Genomic DNA, 21,702 nt, shown 5'->3' with positions numbered 1-21,702 from the left:
AAGCTGGGCAGCCACCACTGGCTGCAGCCAGAGGAGAGAGCACTGTGCCCTGGATCGGCTGGTGCTAGTGAAGGAGAGATCCCCCCACCGCCCCACTCCCTGCCAAGCTTGTGCTGCATTCACATCAGTCACCTGCTCTAAGTACTTCAAATACTTCGATTTTTCAGAATTTTATTCCTCTGTCTCGAAGCCCTTAAGAAATCTTTCTTTTCTGAAGGTTTTAGAAAGGAGAAAAGTAGGAAAGCTTGTTCCCTTTCTGCAGAGTGTAGGCACACAAGCATCACTACCAGGCACTAGCACCCTCATGGGGGCAGGGCAGCTGCTCCTTGCCCATCATGAACTCTCTTTTTGGTCCCATTTGTGCAAATGACAGAAATGCAAGTGGCGTGCTTGCTGTCCTTGGGGTACAGATTCCTTGTATTTCTGTCCCCAGTGTTCTGTAGCTGCAGGAATTTGGCTTTTAATCCCTCCATATTTACATAGTTTGGAAATTAACTCAGGGTAACAGTATTCGTGGGTCTTGCACTTTTTCATCTCCAGAAGGTGCTGCAGGTGAACATAGTATTGTCTAAAACAGCCTTTCTTTGCAACTGGGAAATAGTTAGGTGAGAATTGAGCACATGGTTTTTGCTTTTCCTTCTGAGAACCTCTAGTCTGGTTTGAATGACAAAATTAGGAACAAAACTAAAATGGAGCCAAGAGCTAGAGTTACTATGGCATAGTAACACTGGAGACTGTCAGTCCAGGGGGCTGCAGGTGATGGCTGCTGCATACACTGGGTCTTGACTATTTTTTTACATGGGTGCCAATGAAAATAGTTCCAGCAGAGCTCGTTCAGAAACGGTAGCTGATCACCACTAATAAATCCACCCATTACTGAGACAAGAAGCAGAGCCTAATCAATGGTCACTGTTCGTTTGTAGCTTGCTGCAGCTGCCCTTTCCTCATCCTGGAAACTGCCATAATCTTGTATTTTCCTTTTCCAGCTAGGTGGTTTACTTGTACTTTCAGCCAGGCTGAGGCAGGTCTAACAGCCCATACTGCTGTCAGCTTTCCTACAGATGATGTTCACAGATTATCTTGTTGGTGGAAGAAATGATTACAACACTCGTTGAGCGAGAGTGGGAACAGGCAAAAAAAATCTCTTCTTCAATAGCTACAGCAGCTAAGAGACTACAAGCAGCAGGCGCAGAAACAGTGGACATAGAGCACAGAGATGATAATGATGCCATGCCACATTAGTGCTGCATTAGCAGATAAGGCAATGGGGCAGCTTGCTTAACGGTATTTCTCAGTTCACTTGACATCTCTTTTTTGTTATTAGATGGTGGAAAATGAATAGATAGCCTATCTCAAAAGACATAGGGACAAGAGCAGTGACATCAGGCAGCCAAAATAAGCTTTCTGTTCTGTCTGCATTTGCAAAGATACATACTATGAATATATTCCAGGACTTTTTTTTTTACTTTTTTTTTTTTTTAGGCTACACACAGTGGTGCATTTTTATTTATTCACACCTGTGTGATAGCTGTGTGGAAAGAAGTGGGAGAATTATAGACTGTAAATCCTTCATTGTAATAGTAGCTAAAAGCATGTGCTGCCGCCATTCCATCACCAGGAAGTAAATTTAGTAGCCCAGACTGATTTTTGTTGAGGCAAAACTGAAATATTCCAGGATGGGTCAGTACTCCCCTCTCCCTCTGCCTCCCAAATTATTTTGCAAAAAGAGTTTTGCAATTGGCTCTACACCAGAGGTTTTTTCTGTCATGTTTTCCATTAAGACATGCTGGAGGCTGTGTGTTGCTTTCAGGACAGATGAAACCAAATCTGGGCTAACTCTAGTTGCCCTCTCTGCAAAGACCGCACTGACAGAGCTGGAGATAGACAAGGTTGTTGCTTGTCCTGAACCCAGGGATGAGTATTGGCCCATGTTCTGCTTGGCTGCTTAGGCTGCGTGTGAATCACAATGGCAAGGAGTAGATGTCCCGTTTATTATTGTCCAGAGACCAGAGAAAGCACTTTGAAATCAAACATATTCACTGAAAGGCTTGTCAAGCACGGGAACAGGCTGCTCAGGGAAGTGATGGAGTCATTGTCCCTGGAGGTTTTTAAAAGACCTGTAGATATGGCTCTTAGGGACGTGGTTTAGCAGTGGACTTGGCAGTGCTGGGTTAAGGGTTGGACTCAGTGATCCTAAAGGTCTTTTGCAACCAAAACAACTCTATGATTCTATATTAGCAATTTTTCTGGAATGCAAACACTCTATATGTGTGCATAGAATGAATCTACTGTTTGACAAATTTAGGCAAGCTTGGTATTAGCTTTTGCTGTCATTTCCCCACAAAGGGTACTGTTTGTTGTGTGAGTTCACTTGCACAGTACAAGGCTGAGCAGCCTCATACCAGCTTGCTTACAGGCTGTAATAAATGGATTCTGCTTTAAGCCCGTGTATCTAGGGCTTGTCCGGGTTAATATGAAATGCTGCAACTTCTGTGCAACTAAACTGAAACTAATGAAGCTAATGAACGTTATAACATAAACTAGGGGTTTCCCAATGCTGTTTTCTTGGTGACTTTCACCCTTAAATAATGCCAGTACAACCTGTTCAGGCAAGAGGCCTTAAAAGTCATGTATGATGGAGGAGTAGGTCACACAAATATGCTGAGCTGAGCCAGGTGAGTACAAATCTTTTTCCTCCACAGCAAATAGAGTCTCCCCGAGAAGTGTTTTTCCATACACTGTTAAAACTCAGGGCATCACTCATTTGGATGAATTAAGCAGCCTGCCCACAAAATGCAGTGGCTGTGTATCTCTTGAAATGTTGTTACACTGTGTATTTCTAAATTACAGCTAAAATACACATTTAAGAAGTTTCACATTGAGGAAAAACTATCTTATTTAAGCCACAGATGTACAAAACTTAAATGTCCGGACAGCATCTTTTTGAAATAAAGCCCTGCTGAAGAGAACATCAAGCTCAGCAGGTGATGATGGAGGACAGAGAACTATTGGGGGCAAAGGATAGAAGAAGAACTTTTCTGGGTTGCTGCAGCTGATTATTGTTAGCAGTGGTAGCCCACCTCTGCAGCTCCATGGAAAAAAGCATTTTGAGAACATCCTGGTCATGTGAAGGTCTGCTCATGTCCTCCAGTGTTATGAAGGACTCAAATGCTGAAGCAGTCAGTTCAATAGAGAAACCTAGTAAGAACAGAACAAAAGTCATAGTTGGCTTGAGGAGAAAAGCAAGAAGTATCAAATGCCTCATCTTTTTAAATGGTTAGGCTTGTGGTGTGAGTTCTTCTCTATGGTCAGGTCAATCCAGATGTGAAGAAGGGCTTGTGTGCTGGCAAAGTCTTCAGTTTTGTTTCCCGCTACAGCAGTTAGGTATGACAAATGCAAAAAATTTCCTGCAGATTTTCCTTAATTAGATCTGCAGATGAGTATAATAGAACTTTCTACCTCTCCAAAATTAAATCTTCCTTTTCTGTCCTGAATACCAGCCTTGCTTACCCGCTAGCTGACTTTTTGATTCTGCAGAGATACAGCGAGGTGAAGCCTTGCATCTACAAAACCCCATGCAAAACCCATGGGATGTTTCAGGCCTGTAGAGCTCAGTCTGACACTGAGGCCAGTTTCATGTGGTGTTCTCTCTAGGTAGGTTCTTCTGCTGCAGTCATCACTAGAGCATGGGAGAGCCCCTCAGCTCTTCCCCAAGACAACACGATTCACATCTGTTACATGCTGGCTTTTAGACTCTTCCCCGTGGTTTTGAGCATATGTGGTGGAGTGTCAAGATTTGTTTTCCTTTGAAATACATATGTAGCTGTGCCCCTCTGCTTGAGAAGGCAAGGGCAAACCAAGCGCTTTGCGTGTCTAATGAAAAGCAGTAAATTTTGCAGTGCTCCTTACTTCCTGGGCAAGTTTGTTCTACAGAGTCATTCTGGCTCTCAGTAAGGCTCTGTCCAGCAGAGAGAGCTTATTCATCTAGCAGAGAGTTCAGTCGTGCCAAGATTTCCATCTTCCAGCATTAGGCAGCCTTGTAGATGTCCTAGATGGACATGATGGAGCACCCTAAAGCCAGAAGACTGCGAACTGAGTTTGATTCCTAGGTTTTAGTTAGGACCACTGATAGCTCAGAGAGGAAGAGGTACTTTCTTAAGCCCAACAGAATCTCGAAGTGTACTCCATATGTGATATCTTTTGTAATGGTATATATATGTTTATATATACGTACATATATACACCCATATGGGGTTGGTCATGACTCATCAATTGAACATGCAGCGGAAGAGAATTACACCAAAGAGTTGGCCTTTTGAAATCAAACATATATATCTTTGATAATTGTCACCCTCTCCAGGAAGTTAAGAATTGCAGCTGGGACTTGAGTCAAATTATGACATTTTGAGTTACTGGCAAAGAATTTTCTTTTGGCTTCTGTAAATTTTGTAATCTGAAGTTTGAGGTTGTGTTCTTCTACAAACACTTCTCAGATTAGAAGGTTACATGCAGTACCCCAGTGACTATATGTATTCTTAACTGTGCCTGGAGTGACGAGTGAAAAACATTCTAAGAAGAATTTTTCTCTGCATCTTTTAAGTACATATTCTCCAGTGTGAATCATGAACAACTGCAGCCTTGCATTTTTATCGCATATTGTATTAGTGCTCTCCCTTTCACTCATCTTGGGCAGTGAAACTAGATTACTCATCTCCTATTTTATTAGCTGTCAGTTTCTCATTTTTGTGTTGTGCTGCAACTCTGCAAGTTTTGGAAAGCACTTATTCCAGGGGAGTGATATATCTTATATAACTTATGAGCTGAATATAAACTTCCTGAGATCATGGGGCTGTTGCTAAAGGGAATTTATGCAGCCATATACAGCAGAAGGTCATTACAGTTTTATACTTTTAAAATACTTCTGAGGTGGTATGTTTATTCAGTAGTGGCTTTTTTTGCATTTAAAAGCATCAGGAAAAATTTCTCCTTTTAACCAAAAAGGTGGTGAGTGTGATGCAGAGACATCGTGAGAAGCAGTGAGACTTAGGGTTACAATCTGGTTCCCACTGAACTCCATGGAAGAGGAATTTTCTGGAACAAGAGAGTATCTTTGCAGAAGAAAAGGATTTGCAGGATGTTACAAAATCGGTTTTATTTTCTCAAACTATGGGAGGTATAAGCTCAGTCAGGCATTGTTAGTAAATAAGATCTAGAGCACTTAGAAGAAGGATCCAATCACAAATTCAATTGGTCCATTAACTACATGTAATATTATTTACCTAAGTGGCCCTTCTGGACTATTTCGTAACTCAAGTTTATAATCTTTTTAAAAAAGATCAATATAACTGAGCACACAGCCTTTGAGCATGATGGAAGAGACAGGCCCTTTTAGTAGTATGGTCCATGATTGCCAGACCTGAAGTCCAGATTAGAAATGCAAAATGAGGAAAATACTCTCCCTAAAATACTAAAAAGAAAAAATAGCATTGGAGAGAAGGATGGAGGGAAGCAGTGAAGTAAGATGTGTTGCAAGATATCAGTTCTTTTATTGGGCTGATACAACTAGAAAATACAGGCAGGCTTTCCAGTACATAAACCCTTCTGCAGATCTGAGAGAGAAGATGTAGTGACATTTAAAGCCACACACACGGTTTTGCCAACATGTGTCAGAGTGAATCTCCAGGAGGAGGGAACAACCAACCACTCTATTTGCAGCTTGGCAGATGGGGTGTTTTGTTGTCTGCTCTAATGTGTGATATGAGTTGGCTGCTCGTACTGAGTCCCATCAAGTGGGAAAGGTAGCTCTTGTCTGTTGATCTTGTGTTCAAGATCCAGTATTTGATTTGTTCCCCAGGTAGTCAGATGCTGTCTGTCATCAGCTGGGAGCGATGAGCTCTGGTATCTAAATTCAGTACCCCTACAAGTCTCCACTGCTTCCATTAAACAGGGAACTCAGCAATCAGGAGCAATGGTGCCTTTCCACCTCTTAATCAGCATCATGAAAAGTCAAATGATGATAAAAGCAAATAAAAGCCAGGAAGGTCCTATTTTATAATGGGCCTGGTGACTACATGGATGTAAACTGGCACTGGCTCCCACTCTTTCAGTTATACTCATCATACAGGTTATTCTGATACCCATGAGACAGTGGCATGTGGGAGTGTGTTGTGTGTGTGAAGTGGGAAATGAGGGATTGTTCAACTGCTAACAGATCCTAAAGAAATTTGTAGTGAAAACTCATGAAATTTTTAGTGGTAAAAGGCAGTGCTGTGCTGCTGAGTGACCTTTGCCTGCCTGTCTTAATTAACCACATCTCTAACTAATAGCTACAGATCAGTGCTGCTCCCCTGCCATTTTTTCTCCTTGCTCTCTCCTCACTGCTTCTTACATATCCCTTGGGCTGACCCCTTGCTTTTTCCCGTACTACCACACATTGCTCTAAACTTTGTGCAATTTTCGTGACATTTTCTCTCTACATTTTCTCTCTGACAAGAAACATTAGAAAGGAAAGCTGATTTTCATTCTTCCTGTTGTCTCTTCCCCCTTAGTGCGGAAGCAATCTCTGGTTCACATGGGCATCAGTGATGAACTGATCATTCCAGGGTGGGAACACACAAGGGCATTGTGGACAGCACAGTGTCTGTAGAGAGTGCCGACTGTAGATTTCATACAGATGGTGACATGTATAAAGCCACTTCTTAGTTTTCAGCAAAAGCCATTGTTTTCAGCCCTTGACTGAAGTAGTACCATTGTGACTGGACATGTCCATCCCAAGAGTCCAGTCCAAAAGCAGGCAGCAGGAGATCCCCACAAGCCCACCTGTGGCAGCTGTGATGCCATTTCACTCTTTAGATTGAAAAAAATAGCCTTGTTGATGTAGGAAATAGATACATCTGAACTGAGTGTTGGAAGATGCAGAGAAATTTTGGCAGGGATAGAAAAACCATTTTGTGTTATTGGACAAAGTAATGTGGCTGGAAACCTTCCTTTCCCAAGCCAGACAAGCTGTTTCTGCCAGGTACGGCTGCTTTTCAGGGGCCAAAGCTCTCATTTCTGTGCCAGGCAACATAGAAGTGGTGTCAGGCTGAAATGGCTTGAAGATTCGGACTAATAGTTCAGGGAGAAAACTGGCACCACTGGAGAGAGGTGACAGAGTCCAAGTGGAGTGGCAAGTTTCTTTGCCTTATATTGTGTAGTTTTTTATGTGATTCTCTTAATTTTTCTACACCTGGTTGTGCTGGAGGTATCACCGTGGCATTAATCACTCATTGGATATTGTCTGGAGCATCTGCAACCAGGCATAGACTGGAAAAAAATTTCCTTGCCCCAAATATTAACTCAAGTAGCAGAAAAATGCCTCTCTCTGAAAAGAATTCATATGGAAAATGCGCATTTTCAGGCTCTGCAAAGATTCCAAAATTTTAGTGGGACTGTGTTTCTATTTTCGCTACTTTCAAGTATGTCATCGTTTCTAGGCACCTATGAACTGCCTACCCCTTTTCTTACCTGGATTTCGTGAATATTTTTGTCATTTTTTAACTGTTAAGCAAGAGACATACTACTCTGGGACAAACACGTGGTCTAGGGTCTACCAACATTGTTTCTTTAACCAAAAGGTGCTGCCTCCAGGAGACTGGTGGTATTGGGAGACAACAGCTAGAGAGCAGTGATCCTTGGGCTCATTTGTTCCATCCACGTTTGACTGATGCTCTGTTAGGCAGTTTTGGAAGAGTAGGACATCAGGTTTGGAAGGTCCATCTGTAATTGTGCTGGATCTTTGGCTGAGGGGAGGCTCAACAGCTAAAGGTTTTGCTGAAATCCTCCGTGTAATCTGGGCAGACATATTTTTTTTATTTTTATAATGCAGGCTATCATTTCCAAATCCAGTTAGCAGTGTGCGTTTGTTAGGCTATGCAGATGATGGTGTGAGAAGAATTCAGGGCAAATTATTCTTTTTGTGAGTTTTTCCTGTTTAGTTTTATCACAGCTTCTTATGTTCCTGAAGTATTAACAAAATACTTTCTTGGACTGGGCTTGTACTGGGAGATGAGATCTCACTAAGAAGTTAAGATAGCTGAAGCTTTCTTTTCTTTCTACAAAATTGTTGGAAAGGGATCCAATTCTGGCATGATGTTTCATAACGTGGCATTTGTTATAACTCATTGCAAATGTTACTCACCATCTACAAAACATTCAATTAAACTGAAGAGCAGTGAAAAATATCCAGTTCCACTTCAGCAGCTGCCCTTGTCACCGTAATCCCTTGGGTTTTTTGGAGCCAACAGATTCCCCCTCAGAGACCTCCCCACAGTGGCTACTGTTCTCTGCCACCAGTCCCACCACTGGTGTTCCCTGCTCCTGTGAGCTGGACTGTCACATGATGACAAAATTTCCCTTCCTATTTGGGCTTATCCTTACTTCCCCAAAGATCTCTTTGGTCCTTACTTGCTGTCAGACCTGTTCTGCATCCTTTTCTGTCTTGTCAGTATTTCAGTGGGAATTGGCTGGACCCTGCAGGGATAACATTTTCAAAAACAAGATTCGAAAAATGACCTGTGATATTTAGTCCTAGTAGTTGGTTATACGTGTAGTCTACTAAAACTTCAAGCTCCTAAGAGATTGTTCCCTAGTTCTAAAAGCTTTAGTGTCCTAACATTTCAGTAGAAAATAAGCCAATGTATTTACAATGGCTTCTTTTTGGATCGTTTTGCCTCTTAACACCTTTGTGTGTGTCTTCAGGTTGAAGGATATGTGCAGAGAGCTGTAACTCTGGGAATGTAACAAACAAAAACTTCTCGTACTTGTAGGAAATCGGGATACTAAGAGAGCACATTTTTTGAGATGCCAAACTCGTTACAGATCTCTGGCTCCCCAGGAAACACGCAGATGTAACTTTGCTATATGCTACAACCACCCACCGTTTTGCAGTGTCAGCTGGGCTGGAGCTCAGATCCACCCACTCCTACCGCACCAGGCCCGTTACACTGGAGCTGAAGGCAAAATGCAAATCGGCTCTGCTGAACACAGTTGCCTTATGGCGTGCAGTGGGATGGTAAGAACAGAACCCATGGTGTCTCCCGGTTCGGCACCTGAACGATAAGATCCTCCTTCTCATTATCTCTTTCATCAAAACCTCATCTTTCCCCTGGATAGGGCACTAAAAGGGAACAAAACTCTGGCTAATTTGCTGCAGGAAACCATTAAGCTTTAGGCAAGGAGATGAAATGTCATCTAATTAGTTACAGCTGCTGGTGTCCCCTGGTTCTGATTTGGTGTGGTTTAGCGATGCTAAACGGAGGTAGATAAGCATAGCTCCTTTTTCCTTACGTGTGAATACCTGTCCAGCCCATGTTTCCTACGACTTCAGTCACCTGCTAGGTCCTCTGAGCCGTGGGAAGGAACAGTAATTCATTCAGTTTTCTACATTTGGTCCAGGGCAGGATTTACTTTGCATTTTTCTAGGCCATAAGCAACATCACTGTCTCTGGAGAGCAAGGGTGGTGGCTTTCTACATCAGCCGGTCTTTAGGTCCTATTTGTAAATGAGGTGAGTGAGAAAATATGATTAAAAACACGCAAGCTTTAAAAATAAAATTGTGACTTAGTCAAAGAGTAAACATCAGGGAAAAATAAAAACCTGCTTTAAGAGATGGAAGCAGAGAACAAGCAACAAAAACAATCAAAATAAATCTTATTATTGTAAATAGGAGGGTGTAAATCAGCAGCTCACATCGCTGACAGTTCAGAGATGCTGAGGACCTGGCTCAGCAGTGAAAAAGGAGGGAAGTTAAAAAAAAACATTGTGCGGGAAATAAAGCAAAGATGATAAATCCGCCTATTTGCACATATGATAGATTATCCATAAACAAGAAAATCATGCTTCTGACCAGATAAAAGAAATCAACGGCATAGTGTTTAAACCAGATTTTAAAATATAGTGAGTGTATGTCCTTCTGCATACCTCTCTGAGCAGTGGTGTAACCTTTATTTTTTCAGGTAGCCTTTTAATTTGGGGCTGCTCAGGATGTGTTACAGTCACGGTGTTGAGAGCAAAACAGTTTAAAAAGGGATCAGAAGCTTTTACCGTGATGGACCTTTGGAAATTTGTCCCCTGTGAGGAACAGATAGGGGTTGCTCATCTGTTTTGTCACTTACACGTGCTTCTTGTTCCCCCGTAGGTTGCCCGGTCACTATGAACAATGGCCCAGCTATACTACAAAAAGGTAAACTATTCACCGTACAGAGATCGGATCCCATTACAGATCGTGCGAGCGGAGGCAGAGCTCTCGGCAGAGGAGAAGGCCTACCTCAGCGCTGTGGAGAAGGGGGACTATGCCAGTGTGAAACATGCCTTGCAAGAGGCAGAGATCTACTACAACATCAACATTAACTGTATGGATCCTCTTGGTCGCAGTGCCCTTTTAATAGCCATAGAGAATGAAAATCTGGAGATCATGGAGTTGCTTTTGAACCACAGCGTGTATGTGGGAGATGCTCTGCTGTATGCAATACGGAAAGAAGTGGTGGGAGCTGTGGAGCTGCTGCTGAATTACAGGAAGCCAAGTGGTGAAAAACAGGTTAGTTGAGTGTTCCAGTTCAATTTTAAGCTATTATATTGCATTAGGAAAGTGGTACTGCACAGAGAGGTGCTGTGCAGGTGTCATAAAGTCCTTAATGTAGGTCCATTGCTATAAATGCCCAGAGTAGGTGTGGGCAGTTCTGTTTGGATGATAACTTTCCAGTCTGAGCAAACTTGTTCTGCCTGACTTAAATACTCAGCATTTTCAATTTCACTCTGTGTTCTTTTCAGTCTTGCAGTGTTTGTGAATATAGTGATTTATAGGTTGATTTATAGACACGCACTTTGCAATGGAATTTGGGGCTGTCTGAAATTATCCTACAGTCTGTAAATATGAACTATTGCTATGGTGTTGTACTGATATTAAGTGGAATAGCTTTTCATAAGTAAATCCTGAAAGCACACAAGCTTGTAAATAACTGTAAGCAAGCAAACAGTTTGCTAGGTTTCAGTACTTAGCCATAGTACAGACATATCACCTTGGTCTCTATCTCTAGAGAGCTCTAGTTCAGAAATGCTGAGACAGTACATAACGTTACAGCATGAGCTGAGCTGGTATATAGCTGAGCAGAGAAGAACTATGACTTGTAGGAAGGATCCTTAGCTACAAAGCCATCAGTAAGTTAAATTAAGAATCTTTGTGAAAAATCATGAAGTCTGAATTCTGTCACTTGGAAGTGTCAGATATCACACCACCTCTAATTTTTCCTTTTTTTGTTTTTTGTTTGTTTGGTTTTGCTTCTTTTCATCTGGAAGTACTACTGCCAATAACTAGAATAGTTTATATACATAACTGACCACTGACAATTTTTGCATGCTCACTGCTTAGAGGGGAACATTCAAGACTTGGGTAACCCTTATATATCAAGCCTTGTTTTGAAGTCTATTTGAACCCATCCTTCTGTGTGTGAAAGTAGAAAATTATTAATTCCAGTCAATCATAGAAGAAAATGTTTTCAATGGATAGGCTCCTTAGTACATAGTTTTTCCATAGTAATTGTATGTAGCCAGAGTAAACAATAAGGATCAACTCTGACAACATTCGAGAGTGCTCAGTTTAATACTTCGAAATGGCAGCATTCTGCATGCTGTAGCAATGTGATTCTAATGTGTGGTTTAAGCATTAGAAAGCTGAAGAATCTTTTGTCAGACCTAAACATTGAATTCTTATTATATAGGTTTTAGTCTGACAAAATGTAAGTAGCCAAATACATACCGTACATGGAGAATGAGTAATTTTTTTCTTGGTCTTCTAGAAAATTTGACCATCCTATAGACCAACAGGACAGAAAGTAGAATAGAAGAAAAGTTATTTTCAGTAGCATGGGGAACTGCCAGTAATTGTTGCAGGTTAATGACAAGTTTCTCCTTAAATGTCAGGGAAAACAAGAGATGGATTCATGTGGATTTCTCTAAGATCTCTTGAATACCAAGACTTCTGTCCACTTAAATTCACAGCCTAGCTGGCTTAACTGGACAGAGAGAGAGGTCCATGAAATAAGGTTGATTATTGCAGCTGAAATTCAGCTATAACATCTCCAGTTCAGTGATACATTTTATAGTAGGTCTGTTTCATTTTTCTTTAACTCTATGCCAGTGTGCAGCTATCCTTCTGTAGCTGGGTTTGTATCTGCTGCAAGGTTTACAACTTGAAGGAGAACATGTGTATGGGAGAAGACATGCAGTGCCAGTTTCAGCATTGTTTACAAGGTTTGTTACAAGACCAGATTTCATCAGTACGTTTTAGACTAGTACAGGCTTGATGCAAGAGACTGTACAAATCAGGATTAACTTCCCTGGCTGTGGTTCAGGCTCTTCTGTAGACTGCAGGAAGGGCAGTCGGTACAGGACTGCAGGACTGGACTTCCATTTCAGCAGTTTCACTGATTGTTCGTGCAGTGATGGTAATTAACATTTATTTCATGTATAGTATCGTGATATAACAAACGGAAAGAAGTGCTCAGTTAAGCAAAACTGGGACAAAGTTGGTTAGCTTGTCAAATTACAAAGCTAATACAGGAAAGGTTTCTGAACACAAGTTCCTGATGCTAATTCCACAGCAGTATCACTATACATTCAGTAATGATCTTTGCTGGACCCTTGCTCAGAAAGTCCTTTGGGAATCCCATGCCTAATTACTTTCACAAAAGCAACTGATAAATCAGTTTAGCATAGCTTTGTCCTAATCAGCTACTTACGTGTTCTAAAACATGTAGAAAACTTGCTTTTTTGGTTGAGTAGTAAGAAAAATTCAGACTTCATGGAACAGTTTCTGTCTGGCTGAGAAGCTGGTAAGATAGTGTCACAGCACATCTTATATAAAAGGTTTAGTATAATCTATTCATTAAATGTACACAAGGTTCAGTTTGCCCGAACAAACCTGTGTGAAGGCAGCTCCTTGACTTGTGTAGCAGCCTGTTTCCAATGAGGGGCTGTCTGTCTTTGCTGCAAAGGTGCAGAAGCATCATCTTCTGATTGTGCTCTCTTAAACGTTCAGTACATTGCCTTCTTTCATCTGGGTCTGGGGTCTGTGAAAACCTGTTGGTTGCCGTTTTCCTGCTGCCTGCCTCTGAGAGATTATTATTTGAGTCTATACCAAAGTCTTGTTTCTCTAACTGCCAGGCATGAAGAGCTGTTCCTATTTGCGTCTGTTCACGTCAGCTCAGTTAATTGTTGTGTTTGCATCTCAAAAGCAGCTGAGTAGCATCATTCAGCATAATCCATTTTATGGGCATGTATCTTCACTCATTCCCACAACCTTATCATCACACTACAATCCTGACCAAAAAAATTACAGTTAGGGGTTACTGTTAGCAAAAGATACAGCCAAAATAAAGTAGAAACCAATGGCCCCTTACAGACTTGACCTGCAAAGCAGTTTCACTCACCAGCCCACAGGGTCTCTAAAAGGTGATGTGGCCTGGGTCCTCCTTACCTGTCTCTGGAGAGCTGCCTAAGCGGGGGAGCTCTGCTTTTCCTCTGTATGATGACCTTTCCAGGGAATAGAAATAAAAAAAACTTTCAAATATAGGAAGTGACCTTTGTTGTATTCCTCATGTAAGAGAATCAAGGTCTCATTCATGATGTAAGAGACTCAGAGAAATGGATGAAGAGATGGGGCAGCAGAGACACTTGTGTCCTGTTATTAAGTGAACGTCGGCAGTCATTATTCTAAAAACTTTTGCTAGACTGCTGTTTAAGTGCCATTTATGGAAAATACCATGGCAATGGCAGGGGTAAGTCGTAGCCAGTAACTATTAAGAACATGCTTCTCCTGCACTGCAGCCATGCGTGTAAGGGGTGTCTCGGGAGAGAAAGAAATTACTCTGTTTACGTGTGGAGTGTGTGAGATCCAGGAGTATGAACCACCTCTTTCTAAAGGCTGCTGCAAAGCACGTGATAGATGAGTGTGCTGAACAGTGATGTCTTCGAGTAGATGTATTTCCTTTTAGGTTTACCTCCAAGTGAGGTTCACAGGCTATTTTAAGAACTTAACATTTCTCCTGAAATCTGTTCTGCCTGGTCCTGACAACTTACAGCCACGGTTTTGTGTACTGCTCTGTGAGCCTCTTGATAAAGCTGGGGAGAAGACTTCACCAGTTACACCCAGAAAAAGTCGGTGGCTAGTAAAGTTACAGCTTTACTTGAAAGATGCTGTCACTTATGGGAGGTTTTGGGTTCAGTGAGAGAGTTGTCATGATGTGAGTGTCTTGTCTTTTCCACCATGGGAAGACCATAGAGATGTGCTGGTGTGCTTCACTCCCAGCAAAGAGTAAAGCCCAGGCTTTAAAGGAACCATTCTCTTCTTCAGATCAGAGTTAACCTCTCCTCAAATATGTCACACCGTGCTCTGAGGTATGTTCTCACGTTTCTTTTTACTGTCAGTGTGCAAGGGTGGTCCAGAGTGCAATGGAAGATGCCTGTGTGCAGAGCATGTGGTGCTGCAGGCGGTGACAGCCCTGCCTACCCACTGCAGCATAGTTAGGGGCTTTGCTGATCTCAGCAGGACATGGTTTGGACCTGGCACAGCATTAAGAGCGGAATTCTCAGGGAAATAAAGGAAAATTCAATTAAGTATCAAAAGAGCTTTTCTAGTTCTTCGATTTTTACAAGTTCACTTGTTATTTCCAAATGTTACATAAATTACATCAATTAATTCTACGAGCTTTTTTTTTTTTAAACCATAGTTTGCTTTGGCCAGTCACTTTCTATTGCTGATTGGTCACTTAAATCGTAGGATAGTTTCCCCAAATAGATGACAGATACTTGGAAAGCAAGCAGTCTGTCTATTCATGAATATTGGGAGGAACAACAAAAGAAACTAATATTTATGGAACCTGGAGGTTATGAAATGTTGGTTGCATAAGTAGTCAGTGATTGTGTATTCTCCAGGAAATAAAAGGGAGCCTAATCTGGTACTTCGATAGTTATTGTTTGGTTTTCAGGACAGTGGAGAGGCTGATCTTGTACTGCATAGTGGCCGAAGAGTAGTGTATGTGTACTGCAGACTGCTTGGCCTGGCAATCCATGCTCAGGTCTTCCACAAAATGAGTGTCATGTTCTTTAAATAAGATGACAAACCACTGAATAATCTTCAGAAAGGGTGGAGCTAGGTTAGAAATAGTAAAAATCAGCACACACAGATGCAGCGTTGACTTTGGCCCAGGTTTATTGAATTGGGTGGCTCTTTTTGGGGTAGGAATGTTAAACTGCAAAGTTGTCTGTGCACAGGACATATGCAATACATACAATGGGACAACAAGACTTTTTGTACTATTCTATAGGTACATGTCAAAAATAGAGATCTGGGTGGTGTCCTGTGGGGCTGGAATTAACAGGGAACTTGTTACTTCTTTGATTTTTTTGATTCAGTACTAATGTAGGAGAAAGGGAATGTATATATGAAGCCTGTTAAACAAATTCTCTTTTCCAGAAAATCTTCTGTCTCCCAACCTATTTGAACTTTGAGTTTTGGTGCCTTTTTCCTGAAAGTTGTATCAGAAATTTTTTTACTACACAAATATCAATACAGTGGGTTATGTTTTCAGCCAGACTAGAGTCTGCACTTAAACTGCATCAGCAAAGAGCAGGAAACATATGTCTGAAAGTTCACATTTTCCTACATATTTGATTCGCTTTCAATTTATCATTAGTAGTAGTTGTATTTGCAGACATTCTGAAGCCCACTGAAATCAGTACTAATTTTCTCTTTGACTCCAGATGAGGTCTGCAGGGGTATTTTCTTAATAGACGCTTGTATGAATTCCGTGAAGTGGTCCCGGTTCTCCACTAAACATGCATCACAGCTCCCAGGGTAGTGCTCTCAGTTTGCACAGATCTTGCATCCTTTTTTGCCTTGCTGCAGTGGATGTGTTCGCAGTGCACCAGACACGGCCTGTGCTGACTGCTGAGCCCTCCTTCCATTCTTGAAGAAGGTATAATCAATCATCTGAATTACCACGCGTTCGTGGTGTGGCCATAAGCACCTTTACGGGTAGCCGTTCTCCTCACAACGATCAGACCTGACATCAAATGTTTACATAAGGATGATACTAGCATGTCTCTGGTATCTGCCAAAATTAGCAATTTGCTCATGGCAGATGGCTCCAAATTAATCTGGTTCACAGATGGGACTACAAATGCAATTCTTCAATAATGAGAATATAAAGAAAAGGGATCTTAGTATTTATGACTGTGGTTCAGTTTGTTTCAATGGTCCAGAGGCCTTCTGAATCAATGAGATCTCAACAGATATCTATCCATATGCCTTCCAAAAGAAGGAACTTTACAGAAATAAACTCTAGAAAAATATGGTAGAAGAGGAAACTATAGAGAATAAAAGGCAAGTTTTCAGTCTTAGTTGCTAATTCTCAGATACCTGCTGGTGGAAAGTTGCTGTACTTGATAGTATTAGTGAACTTTAAATTTGACCTAAAAAATCCTCTTTCAGGTGAGCTGATGAGTGAAAATCTGCCTTAACTTGTGTAAGTGTCATAGGTCAACAACCTAGAGACAATCTTTTGTGAACCAGAAATTTTATGTTGCATTAAACCATTTTATCCTTGCCCCAAACCAGTAATTTTCTTGATACAATGTGGTTTAGCTTAGCTTCTCTACTCACATAGGGTTCTTTGTCCTGTTGGCAGAGTCCAGTGCAAAGTTCAGTTCTCCCCACCAATAGCCCTTCCTTGCTGCAGACAGGCTGATACTTGCTGTACAAGCTCACTGCTAGCATCGTCAGCCCTGTGCTATCACTGACAGGACTTTTTAAGTCAAATGAAGCAGATCAGTTGTCAGATATCCCATGACATAAAAGCTAGATTCTTCAGGCAATTAGAGAAGAATTTTAGAAGCAGCTGATGTTCCTCATACCCTGGCTGAAGTGGTTACTGTGGATCTGTCTCACCTGCAGGCGAAGTGCACAGAGGTACCCTGCAGCAGGACCAGAGGATCTGGCATTTGTAGCTGTGAGGAATGTTATCCTATCTCCTTCAGTAAAAGGTTTATGTTTCCTTCAGAGGCGAAGGAGAGACTTGTGAACTTCCCGGCTAAAATTGCTAAGCGTTGCAGCACTAACCCCTAACCTATAAGCTGAGGATGGATGTGGGGAGATTGCTTACATACAGGCTGAACAAAGGAATCTTGCTTATGTCATGGTAATAGATAATTTGGGTGCATACATTGTTTTTTTCGGGAGCATCACAGACAAGGCCAGTACCAGCAAGCATGAAGCATTACAAAGGTATGAAGTACAACAAAGTGATCAAAGCCCAAAGTGCAAGCTGATTTGTGTAGCCCTTCAGCAGCGTTAACCATTGCATATCAGGAGTATTTGCATTCTTCCTTCAGTTTACAAAGTTCAGCTAATTCAGGAAGGTGTTGCTGAAACCTGGGCATCTGTATCAAGGAAGTCTGTAGGCATGGCCTGTTCTCACTGAGTTCTTACAGTGCTTTTAAGCACAGTAATGGAGAGAGTAGCAGGCTGATTGGTATGATTCAGTACAGATACTGTGCCCTTTGGTATGACTCAAACCAGCCATTTCCATGTTAATATGAGAAGTACACAGTGAAAAGGGAAGGCTGAACCTGGTTAGATACGCTGTGAGCAAGAGCAGATTCTGAAGAATAGAAGCAGTTGAGAAAAACTGGCCACAAGTTCTCAGCATGAAAATATTTGAAAGGCACAATAAGGAAGAAAGATTGTGTCTGAAAACAGAAAACTAGCTGTTACTGCTCCAAAGCCTAATGGCTCTGCTAGCATCCAAGCTTTTCATTATTTTTATTGATGCAGTAATAATTCACAGCTATAGTTAACATGCCTTTGACATTGGCGGCTGCCTTCGAAATGAATTCTATCTAATTAAACTAAACAACAGAGAAATCAAAGACCACTTCACTTAATGATTACATTTAACTCAGAATTTCTTGCTTTCCTCCCCACTGCCTTCCTCCCCAAATAATCTTATATCTATGAGAAGGAGGTATGAGGCAAAACAAAGAACCTGGGTGAGATATCGCGTAGACCTATTGAGTAGCACTGGGGCTGGGGCTTGCAGGCTGCGGTGCCAGCTACCCCACAGCTGACAGTGGCAAATAAGTCACTGGCTCCTTCTCCTGGGTCAACGTAAAATCTGTTACTAGTGCCTAGCAGAGCTAGTGGGGTCAGGCCAAGCACTGCATCACAGCGTTTAGAAACATTGTGCTTGTAATTTAACGTATAGACAGGTGGAGAAGTTGGCAATGCACTGTTATATGAAATGCTTCCCAGGGAATTATCTTTATTAATTTGTAGGAGTGATCTTAGCACTTGCCTGTGTTTGGCACAGTGTACAGTCTGTTTTCAGTCAGGAGTGATGGGTGCATGGGATTCAGCTGAGTGGACTGCCTGTAACAAACCTATTTGTAGGGGAAGAAAATCCTGTTTGTGTTCCTATGCAATTAAATTTTGGTCTCTTTGTAGATCTGTTGATTAAGGTGTTAAGAGTTGCAAAAACCCCGTATTTCATTACCTACCTGGCTTCTATGCATATGCCTGGTTTACTCGCCACCCTTTGCTCATAAGCCCCAATTACAGCACTAGCTGCTGCCTTACATCAGCCCCCTGACATCACACAACATGTTCTTGCCTCTGGTCTCTATGACCTCGGAAACTCATAAGGGGCTTTTTGACATAGCTGTCGAGATGCACTGATACAATTATGCAGGAAAGTCAGCCTAGTGCAACGGTTGCAACATTATTTTCCAAGGGAAGCTTCTTTGTGTGGGGACATGCACCATCCGTGCAGCATTCAAGGCCAGGCTGGATGGGGCTTTGGGCAGCCTGGTCCAGGGGAAGGTGTCCTGGCCCGTGGCAGGGGGGATGGAACTAGATGATCTTTAAGGTTCCTTCAAACCCAAACCAGTCTTATGATTCTGTGATACCAAATGCAACAAATTACAGGCTCCTCTGAAACAAAGCTCTGGGATCTATAAAGAACTGCAGGGTGGTTTAGCAGGAGTCCCCTAGTCCTTTTCTGACTGTTGAATGAGAGCTGTGCTTGGGTTTGCAAGGTAGAATGGCACCTTTATGCCTTGTTTATCCCTGCGATGGGCAGTCTTGTGGTGACAAGGGGGGTGGATCAAAAAGGCATTGACTGAGAACAACATTCTCCCCACCTGTCTCCACATTGTTACAGCAAGGGAACACTGTAATCCAAGGTCTGTGCTCTATCATTGCCTTGGGAGAACAGGTTGGAAAACCTCTTCAAGCCCGCAAGAAGCTCAGGGTCACATGCAGCATTGGTACTTAATTCATGACAGTGAGAGAGGGCTCGTGTGCTCCACTTAAATACTCTTCAGGCAGACAGATGATGAGTTAGAACTGGTCTCTGAAGCATGAGGGGCATATCATTAGCTAGATGTTCTGAACTACCAAGCATTAGAAATAACAAAGGAAGTCAGTGCCTAAGTGGTAATAAAAATAACAACCACACAGATTCTACACTGATGTGAGACCATGCCACCTGTCTAGATTGTCATTTCTCTGCTTTCACAAACTGGGGTCTTTTTGGAAGCCACAGTGTCTTCTTGGTTAGTATAATAGCAATGTGAAAAGCACAGCTTAACAGTCAAAATGGGGAAAAAATGCAGCCTCCTGGTTTGTGAGCCTCAAGATTTGTTTTGTGCAACATCAGACAGTGCTGAACTAGCACCAGATGCAGTTACTTACTCCTCTCTTTGATGTTGTCTTATGTCCTAATCTCATTTTTTTTAAAAAAAAAAGGAATGTGATTGAATAGGAACACAACCCCACCTCTCTCAAGCAAAAAGCCCTCCCTTTTCAAGCACTGTTAGCAACATATTACCTCATCGAAACTTAATGAAACATCTCTCATCCACGCACAGCAATATATTAGAGAAAAGAAAATAGGGACATTTTATGTACAAAGATGACATAAAAGGCTATAGATAGCATGATTATTAGCCTATATTAGCACATCTTGTCCTTGTTACCACTAAGAACAGAAAATACAGAGCTGAGAGAAAATGAATTAAAAAGCTGACCAACTCTTCCCTCCCTGAATAAATCCTGGACAATATTAGAAAAAGAGTAGCTATAATAAAACGAAGATTACCTTGAAGACAGAGCTTGTAAATTTCCACCTAACCATGGGCTGTCTTTGTTTCAGTATACTTGGGGTCAGGGGAAAGCTTATCCATAAAATGAAAAAATATTTAAGGTGCAGCAACATTCCAATGCCTTTATTGTAGTTAAGAAATGTACAGGGCTGGATTAAGTAAGCTTTTTAACAAAATTCATTGTGAAACTTAAAAACAACATTAGAAATTGGTAGGGTTTAGTCTTTATTCAAAACAGCTGCTCGTATCACAGAGTAACTCTTAAAATAGTAATGAAAGGTGAAAAAAATGAACAAAGAGCATTTTATGTTTCCAAATGGGGGAAAAATCCAGGTTCAGGCATACCAGAACTAGTCTAGTCTGCCTGTCCAGACTTTAGGAGACAATTTAATTTACTCTCATGTCAGCAATAGTAGGCTTACACCTGAGTTGGTATAAGATGATCTCAGGAAACAGATCTAGCAAGCAGCCAGGGGACCTCTGCATTTTAACAAGTCTTTGGGAGATCCATAACATGCCAAGCGCCAGGTTCGGATGTTATTTATACCACTTTTTTCTCTAGCAGCTTCGTTAACGTCTGGCTTTGGAAAGTCCCAAACTTTTGTCCCTTGTTTGTTTTAACTGGACAGGTGTCATTATTCAGCTAGCCCCAGGCAAACCTGAGTGTATGATAAAACCAAGATTCATTTGATCATTGGTCATATCATAGAGATAACGTGACATAACGTGTAAGTTGTGAGTACAATGAACTTCTCAACCATTCTTACACAGACGAGAAGTCATAACCAGGAGAGGGTGCAATTGCTTATGGCACAACACTGCTCTTACTGCTCTACACAACGGTAGGCACTCGCTAGCCGCTTGCTCCTCCTGCTGCGTTCAGTAGTTCTTAGCTCGAGCAAGACACAGGAATTCAGGACAAAGCAGACCTCAAGACTGCACTTCATTTAAATACAAGAGGTTCAAACACAAGCTAACTCTTTAATAGCGTTCCTCTGTGACTTGGAGAATGAAGTCCACACTGACTGCACTCACATCATCAAGTGCCTCATCTTATTTCTTTCACCCGCATCAGAAAGGGAGAGTGGCTTAGAGGAGAGAGTGCTGTATCTGGAATAAGTTGCCATAGGCCATTTAAATGCATATTTGCAAAATCCTTTCCTTCTGAAGGCTTCTCTCTGGATTCGTCTTTTTTAATCCCCAACAAAAGCGAAGTTATTATGTGGTATCAACCACAAATGGTGACATCTTTTGACAATCTTTCTGGCTGTGCCGCATTTCCTAAACACATGGCTGAACAGAACAAGCTCTGATGCAGTTCTGCCACTGTCAAATGCACTGGGTTTCAGTTCAGCTCTGAAAACTAATCCCTTGTGTCTACCTTCATTTTTTAAACACGTGGATAAAAAGTCAAATTGAAACTTGAAGAATCTTGAGCAGATACCTGTATTTTGCTTTTGTTTATTGGTTATAGAGAAAGAAGTTTGGTTATACGGGTATCACAAA

At 41.7% G+C, this 21,702-nt stretch overlaps 1 protein-coding gene across 1 annotated transcript in view; it reads left to right on the top strand.

Annotated features, from left to right (window-relative positions):
- Positions 1–10,187: 10,187 nt before the first annotated feature.
- TRPC5 (transient receptor potential cation channel subfamily C member 5) overlaps positions 10,188–21,702 on the top strand; it is a 66,761-nt gene continuing 55,246 nt past the window's right edge. Inside the window, exon 1 of the mRNA XM_056360019.1 lies at positions 10,188–10,576. Within this exon, the coding sequence (XP_056215994.1) occupies positions 10,199–10,576 (378 nt within the window). The 5' untranslated portion in view covers positions 10,188–10,198. The remainder of the gene's footprint in view (positions 10,577–21,702) is intronic.

The sequence above is a fragment of the Falco biarmicus genome, chromosome 14 (genome assembly GCF_023638135.1).
Source record: "Falco biarmicus isolate bFalBia1 chromosome 14, bFalBia1.pri, whole genome shotgun sequence".
Classification (NCBI taxonomy): domain Eukaryota; kingdom Metazoa; phylum Chordata; class Aves; order Falconiformes; family Falconidae; genus Falco; species Falco biarmicus.
This window is presented reverse-complemented; position numbering and strand designations above follow the sequence as displayed.